Source organism: Schistocerca serialis, chromosome 4, assembly GCF_023864345.2.
Source record: "Schistocerca serialis cubense isolate TAMUIC-IGC-003099 chromosome 4, iqSchSeri2.2, whole genome shotgun sequence".
In the NCBI taxonomy this organism is placed as follows: domain Eukaryota; kingdom Metazoa; phylum Arthropoda; class Insecta; order Orthoptera; family Acrididae; genus Schistocerca; species Schistocerca serialis.
This window is the reverse complement of record NC_064641.1, coordinates 308,062,222-308,070,979: the sequence shown is the minus strand read 5'-3', so window position 1 is coordinate 308,070,979 and position 8,758 is coordinate 308,062,222. Positions and strand designations below refer to the sequence as shown.

The following is an 8,758-nucleotide window of genomic DNA, read 5'->3' as shown; positions in this document are numbered from 1 at the left end:
CATATTATTCATTGTTATTGGACCATTTGAAAACCGAGCTGCAAGAAAAACACCGCCGATTGGACCGCAAAAAAGTCCTTTTCCATCACGACAATGTACCAGCACACACCTCAGCAGCTGTGGTCACAAAACTATTGGAAATAGGTTTCCAACTCGTTTCACATCTCCCCTATTCTCCAGACTTGGCTCCCTCAGACTACTACTTGTTCCCCAATTTGAAGAAATGGCAGGCAGGACAAAGATTTTATTCAAACGAAGAGGTGATTGCAGCAACTAACAGCTATTTTGCAGACTTGGACAGTTCCTATTATTTGTAAGGGATCAACAAATTAGAACAGTGTTGGATGAAGTTTATAAGTCTAAAAGGAGACTAAGTCAAAAAATAAAAAAGGTTTACCCCAAACACATAAGTAGTTTTTGTTTTTGCATGGACTTTTCAAATGCCCCTCATATGAAGAAGCTCTCACTTATCGCAGTTTTTGTAAATTATACAGGTGGTCTGAAAAAAATAATTTTTTCTCTCTAAACATCATCCATTACAACATGCAATCAGGACAACAGACAAAAGTGGTTAAAATTTTAAATTTCAGCTTACAGTCATCTGCTCATAATAAAATTCTTATCAATGGTTCACTTTTTCAGATTATTTATATTCAGAAGCTGATTGCAAAACAGCAACATGACAATAGTAAACCAAAAAGTGTTGTTCCTACATTTCCTTTAATTATTTAGATACACATGCTCTCAAATACAACACAAAAGTTTCCAAATTTACTTGAAATTCTGTAAGAAGGTGCAACGGTTTCTCTGAAACAAACAATATTTAGTCCCATAATTACTCTAAACTCAGGTAGTACATAATCACAATGTGTCTGCAGATCTCATTTCATGTTAAAACATTTTCATTACATTGCAGTAATTCCATTTGCAAAATGGTTTACAAAATGAGCTAAAATAAATCTACATTAATATCTTTGAATCAAGGACAAAAATTTAAAGCATATCTCTTGTCATGTCATACAAAATATTTTTCATGAAACAGTGAAAGATATAATCCCTTTCAGAATTACTCATTACTTAAACACGTATACAAATAGATTTTCAATTGCAACAGTTATGATGTTACCTGCATTTTCTCGATGATCAAAGACTCATAGAATTGCTGTAAATTAATTTCTAGAAACTGTGTTAATGTCATACATTACACAGATTTTCATGTAAAGTGGATTTTTTCACATTTGTTATCACCATGAACTTTACAGTGACCAAATCCAGATTCACATCAAAAGTTATAATTCTTCAAATTTCTTCTTAGTCAACTCTCTTTTCTTTCTCTTGCAAAGTCTGTCAGCTCTTCTCCTTAATTCTGTGTATTGTTCCACATTATTCTGGTTTATCTATGTAGCACTTTCATTCTTGCCCTGGTCTTTTCCTCTACTGCTGACCTGCATTCTTTGATAAACCATTCCTGGGTTCTTCTGTTTCTTCCTATGCCTATTATTTTTTCTGCAGCATCTTTAATGGCTTTTTCAATCACGCTCCACCTTTTGTCTACCCCTACTGCTGTCTCTTCATTTCTTGACTTTCTGATTAGTATTACTTCATCAGGAATTTCCAGTTTTTCAGTATTCCATTTCATTTTCTTTTATGTTCTGTTGCCATTTGTCAATGACAATTTCTCTCAAGATTGATTTTATCACAAAGTGGTCTAAGTCACAGTTTGGTTGTCTGCAGCTCCACACCTCTATAACGGACATGGAGTGGCATGCGGTCACTAACAAATGGTCAATCTGATTGACTACACCATTGACTGCTGACTTCCAAGTACCCAGATGGATCCTTTTGTGTGGAAAGCTGCTACTTTTTGTAATCGTATTATTCCTTGATGCGAACTGACACTGTAATCAACGCTAAATTGCGCTCACAAAGCAAAACAAATTGGCCTGCTATTTGTAAACAAAACAAAAAACACACGTTGGAAAATAGACATGAAATCCTTATTCTAGCAGACAGCCATGGAAGAGGTGTAGCCGAAATTTTGAGTTCTAAGAAAACAGGATTCAAGGTAACTGGCGTAATCAAACCAGGAGCGCCACTATGTGAAGTTTTAAATAGCTGTAATCAATCTATGATGAATGGCAGCACATGTGTGATAATTGGAGGCGCCAACGATGTATACCACAATGAAACTAGACGTGCTACAACAGTTTTAAAGCAAGTAATTTGTAAAATGCCTGAAGTGAAATTTTTTGTTGTCAGTATCCCTCACAGGTATGATCTCATGGTAAACTCTTGCGTGAATACTGAGATTATTACCGCCAACAGAATTTTTGCTAAGATATGTCGAGGTTATCCTAATGCTACATACGTTGGGATAAATAGTGATTGCAGAGAGCATTTTACAGAGCATCGACTTCACAGAAACATGAAAGGGAAAGAAGCCATGAGTGCTGAAATATCGAATGCTATTAAAGACTCTAAAGTAGAACGAAACACTATTACACTGTCTGAAAACGGCCTTATTAAAGTATCAACATTACTGGAAATAGGAAGAGCTGATGTCCCACAATCATTGGTAGCAACAGAAGATTCTTTGACGTTAGAAGAAGTAAAAAAATCTGAAGTGTCGTCCAGTACAGCAGCCACATCAGCCAAATTGTCAGTAGTGTCGAAATCATCAAAAACAGCTGAACCATTATCATCATCAGCAGATGTACCACCCTCCCCAGCAGGTTCAAAATCAAGTCCAGAATCTGTGACTAGTCCATCAATCAGAAGAACAGAGGCAAGAACAGTGGTACAAAATGCCACTCAGATATCATCAACAGAAGAAAAATCAACACCATCGGAGCACCATTTATCAGCTTCATCCGCAGCTTCAACGTCCACAGTAACGTCAGTGCCAACTGTAGTTCAAGATTTAAACGAAAATACAGTTTCAGCAAAAGTTCCAGTATCAATTGGAACATCACTTACAAAACCAGACTCAGCATCAAAACTGGCAGCATCTCCAACATCCACTGAATCATCAGCTTCAGAAACACCTCCAACATCCACTGAAACAGCAGCTACAACTACAGATACAACAAGTATGGTGACACGTCCAGGGGTAAGAAATACAAGGAGCAGGAAACGTGTAATTCTTAAGGATTTTTGGTACCCAGCCTCAGCAAGGAACAGCCGGTAACATTGGGAAACATGAGTACAAACTCCTCTCAATCTAATGTCAATAATTTAAAAATAATGAGCCTTAACATACAATGCATTAAAAATAAAATATTAGAACTTGAGGTTGCAGCCAGTGAAGCTAGTATAGATTGTATTTGCATTCAAGAACATTGGTGCATGAGTTATGAACTAGAAAATATTTGCATTTCTCCATACAAACTAGTAAGCCATTTTTGCAGGAAGGAAACAAGACATGGTGGTGTTTGCATTTATGTAAAACCTGGAGTAAAGGTTAAAAATATGACTGTAACTGAATCCTTGAATGAAGAAAAACATTTTGAGGCTGCAGCAATACAGTTGAATATGCAAAAGAGTAAATTAATAATAATGTCAGTGTACAGATCACCATGTGGTGATCCCGAAATTTTTAGAAATAAGTTAGAGGCATTGCTCAAAATATTACATCATAAAAAATCAACAATAATTATATGTGGAGATTTTAATGTCAACTTATTGACTGAAGGTGCATCCAAAGATCAGTTCCTGAATGTTTTACATAGCTTCAATTTGTATCCACATATAACTAACCCTACAAGAATAACAAACTTATGGGTTTAGCGTGGTAGGGTTGCCGAATCCAATGATGCACGCTACACCACGTGTAATAAACACCATTTTTATTTCTCGTAAGCACACATATACCGTTGTTTACATTCTCAATTCTCGGTACACGTCCGTACACTTTCACGCGCGACCACAGACTGGGGCAAAGAGCTTGCCAAAAACAAAGATATTACACGTGACTTGGTCGATAGTAGCCACATTAGCCCCCCCCCTTAGAGTGTGGAGCACAAACATAAATATTGGGGCATACATGTAAAGGGAACACCCAGGGGGGAGGGAGAGGGTGTTTAATCAGAAACCATACCTTACATTACATTACATTAGTAATTGAAGTCTTCGAGCCAGCGAGGGGGGCGGATGGTCCTGCCTGACCGGGTGAATCCTCGTACAGCAGTTGAGGGATCTGGGGAGGGGATGGTGGGTTGTGAGGGGCCAGGATAGCGGATCTGAATGCCTGTGGCGGTACGTAGGACTTTGACCATTGATGGGTCAGTACCAACAGGCAAGGGGACAGACTGGAGGAGATGAATGTGAGTTAAGTTGTCACTGGGGAAGCTGGCTTGTTCGTAGAAGATGTACACATTACCCGGCTGCATAACAAAAAACACATTAGAGCTGCAAATAAGATCTGTGTTGACATTCACTACCACTTCCTTATACAAGTTGACAGAATCTCCACACGAGTCGTCATCGGTGACATCACACGCTCTGAGGCTGGTCCCTGATACATCACTGAATCCTAACAGGGGAGAGGTGAGGGGCTGCCTGTAGGAGGGTAAGTCATCACACGCATCACTCTGCATAGGAATGTCACACGCACCTGTAGCACTGTCACACGACTGGGAGTGGGGAACGTCACACGTGTGGGAATGGGCGTCGCTCATCCATGGACTGTCGGTAGATGCCTCATGCGAGGTGGGTGCAGCAGGGGATGGGGTCTGACTGGGTGGGGTATCGGGCAGTTCTCCCAGAGTCCATGCAGGTTTGAGGCGACAGACGGATACCGTTTGAGGCGTGCTGTTAATGAGCACTTCGAACGTGTTGGTACGCCGTGATATGACTCTGTGCGGGCCCGTATATGGAGGTCTGAGTGCCGATCGGATGGTGTCATCACGCACCATGACATGAGTGCACGACGCCAAGTCCTTATGCAGAAATACGGGAGGGGGCGTGTGTGGTCGAGGAGGTGGCACGTGGATGTTAGCAATTAGCTCCTTGACCTGCCCGACGAATGTCGAGTCGCAGATTTGATCTGGAGGAAGTGAAGGCTCGACTAACTCTGCTGGGAGTGTGAGGGGTTCTCCATACAGTACCTCTGCCAGGGATGCGCCAAGGTCCTCTTTGTACGCGGCCCGAACGCCTAACATTACCCATGGTAAGGCATCGGCCCACTCACCTCCGTGGCACATCAGGGAAGCTTTAAGCGTTCGGTGCCAGCGTTCCACAAGCCCATTGCTCTGGGGGTGGTATGCTGTAGTCCTAAATCGTTTCATCCCACACAGTTCACAAAGCTGTCGGAAGAGGGCAGACTCGAACTGGCGGCCCTGGTCGGTGGTGACAGAGACTGGGCAGCCGAAGCGCGAGATCCACATTAACAGCAGGGCTCGGGCCACTGCATCGGCTGTGATAGTAGTGAGAGGAATTACCTCTACCCAGCGGGTAAACCTGTCAATTGCGGACAGTATGTAACGGAAGGGGCCTGAGGGGGGTAAGGGCCCGACGATATCGATGTGTATGTGATGGAATCTTCTTTTTGCCACATTGAACGTACCCATGGGGGGCTGTGCATGACGTCCTACTTTTGCGCGCTGACAAGCCACACATGCTCGTGCCCAACTGCGACACTGTTTTATCACCCCGGGCCAAACAAAACGTTCAGATACCAGACGTGCGGAGGCGTGAATGCCAGGGTGTGCCAAGTCGTGGATACTATTAAATATGTCCCGGCGGAGAGGTGTAGGAATCACCGGGCGTATGCGTCCTGTTGAAATGTCGCACCAGATGGGTGATGAAAACCCAGGAAGTGTCCGTAACTCTAGTTTGAGTCCTGTTTTGATATCGGAATGCAATGCTGCGAGTTCAGTATCCTCTGTCTGCAAATTAGGGAGCTCACTGAGGTCCAATTGTGAAGATAAAACCGACACCCGAGACAGAAAATCAGCGACGACATTGTCTGCGCCTCTGATGTAATGTATGTCATTCATAAACTGACATATAAGGTCCATATGCCTAAAACGTCTCGGGGATGAGTCCTTACCTGGGTTACGGAAAGCGTAAACCAATGGCTCGTGGTCGGTAAATACCACGAGATGGCGACCTTCAATATCATCTTGGAAATATTTGATAGCAGCGTAAACAGCAAACAGTTCCCGGTCGAAGGTCGACCATTTACGTTGGGAAGCGGTCAGTTTGTGGGAGAAAAATCTGAGCGGCTGTACAACAGAACCCACGGTTTGCTGAAGTACTGCCCCCACTGCTGTATCACTTGCGTCTGTAGTAAGCGAGATGGGAGCATCAGGAATGGGGTGAGCAAGCGTAACAGCTGTCTGTAAGGCTGACTTTAGATTATCAAATGCGCGACGCATATCTGGAGTCCACGTGACCGCCCGAGACCCTGATGTGTTTTTTCCTGCGAGGGCATCCGTCAGTGGGGCTTGTATGTCGGCGGCGCGGGGAATATGTTTACGGTAGTAATTTACCGTTCCAAGGAAGCGGCGGAGGCCCTGAAAATCTTTGGGCAAAGGCACCGTACTAATGGCCTCCACCCGTTCAGTTGGGGGGCGGATGCCGTCGCCAGAAACTCTGTGGCCCAGAAAAGTGACCCTGGTGCGGCGGAGTTGTGACTTAGTATTGTTCACTGCGATACCGTTTGCTTTTAATAGTTGGAACACTGTATTTAAATGTTGTTCATGTTCCTCGAGGGAGGAAGAAAAAATTAACAAGTCGTCCAGGTACGCATATGCAAAGTCCAGTTTTCCAACCAGCGAGTCGATGAACCGTTGCCACGTCTGTGCAGCATTTTTAAGGCCGAATGGCATAAACAAATACTCGAACAACCCGAACGGGGTGATGATAGCGGTCTTTTCAACGTCCTCAGGTGCCATTGGCAGTTGGTGGTACGCCTTATGACAATCGACTACACTGAAAATTTGTGCCCCATGCAGCTGGGAAGCAAAGTCTTGAATATTTGGGACGGGATAATTATCTAAAATTGTTCTGGCGTTAAGCGCCCGATAGTCACCGCAGAGGCGGAAAGTGTCATCTTTCTTGGGCACCAAATGAATGGGTGACGACCAACAACTAGAAGAAGGGCGGATAGTCTTATTATCTAAAAGTTCCTGAACAATAGCTTTAGCGTGTTTAAGTTTTTCCGGATTTAAACGCCTAGCCTTTGCACGTACCGGTGGGCCTTCTGTGGTATTTATTCTGTGGACAGTACCGTTATTGATCGCGAACACCGATGGGGATGCTGGACCAGCACCCGTTGCACTGTGACTAACCTCTAATGCACACGTGTGTGTGTCCAAGGCCGGCAGTTCAGCAGCAGTGGCGGTGATCCACTGGTAGTCCTTGTCGAAGAGCTCGGTGGGGTACCTGGTAGCGTCGCGGGTACAGCTTCCGTCCGGCAGTAGAAATGTCACGCGGCGTCGGCTGCAGGTGCGAGGAAGTGGTGCGAGGGTTGGGGGCGTGGCCGTGTGCGACAGCTGGGCGGTCTGCTTACGCGCATCCGTGAACTTGGCTTGCACGGCGGCGATGCGTAAGCGGAGGGCCCCATTGCTGTCCCGAAGTTCGTCGTTGTGTGATCTAAGAGAAAGCACTGCAACAGCAGTTTCCGCTAGCTCACACAGCAGAATGGCGCTTTCGGATGAGAGGGGTAAGATATCTGAACCGGTGGTACGGTCTCCCGAGTTAAAGGTTAGTGTACCTCGTTGTAGGTTGGGTGACAGTGCGTGGGCTAAGAGAAAATCTACCCCAAGCACGGGTTCATCCACATCCGCGATAACGAAAGTCCACTGTAAGGGCGTATTAATGTCCTGCAGTTTAAGGCTTAAATTCGTTATTCCATGAGAGTGGATCAGGGAATTATTGGCGGCTCGAAGCAGGGGGCAAGGCTGAAGCTCGAATTTAATACCTGCGGACAAAGGTATCACACTAACCTCGGCCCCCGTGTCGACTAGAAATGAAAGGCAAGACACTGCATCTTTCACATACAAGCGTCCTGGCACGTGAGGAGAAGAAGTATTTAGTGATAGGCGTCTGTGCGGTGCAACGCGGCCCATAGCGCCTGAATTGGGTCGCGTTATTAGTTTGGGAACGCGCATGGAGAACGACATTTCTTAGCCGCGTCGCCAAAGCGGGAGTGGAAATAACACCGAGCGGGGCGGCGCGTGGCGGCGCCCGTCGCGCTGGTTGAGGTCAAAGCGGCAGTGGAGGGGGACTTGTTTGTAGTTCCCTCCGATGGCGACGCTGCAGTAGTGCTGGTAGGAGAGGAGTTACTGCGGCGGTTGCCAGGCGGCGTTGGCTCCGCGCGCATGCGTGGAGCGAGTCGTGTGCACTCTGTACTGCAGGATGGGAACTGCCGCGCAGGTGTGCCAACCCCTGAGGGCAGAATGTTGTAAACCTGGTCTGCGATCTTCAGTTTGGCATCTAGTGGGGCCGAAGTTACATGTAGAAGGTGAAGTTGAACTTGCGGGGGAAGTTTCAGCAACCAGATAGTCCAAAGTGTAATGTCCGGCATGTGATGCGTGTTAATCATAGCGCGGAGATGACGCCAGAGTTGCGACGGGGACCTGGATCCCAGCGATTCCTGACTGATAAGGCAGATAGCTTCCTCTGTCGATGTGGATAGTCGCTCGAGGATGGTGCGTCGGGCGAACGCATATTTGTCCGTAGCGGGGGGCGAAGCCACAATGTCGCAGATCAGATCCAGTTCGTCATGGAGGTGACACAGTAAGCATAGGAACTT

At 45.4% G+C, this 8,758-nt stretch overlaps 1 protein-coding gene across 1 annotated transcript in view; it reads left to right on the top strand.

Moving 5' to 3' along the window:
* The first annotated feature begins 2,443 nt into the window (after positions 1–2,443).
* Positions 2,444–8,758, top strand: part of LOC126474410 (putative protein TPRXL) — a 46,071-nt gene continuing 39,756 nt past the window's right edge. The window contains exon 1 of the mRNA XM_050101879.1: positions 2,444–3,109. Coding sequence (XP_049957836.1) covers positions 2,444–3,109 — 666 coding nt within the window. The remainder of the gene's footprint in view (positions 3,110–8,758) is intronic.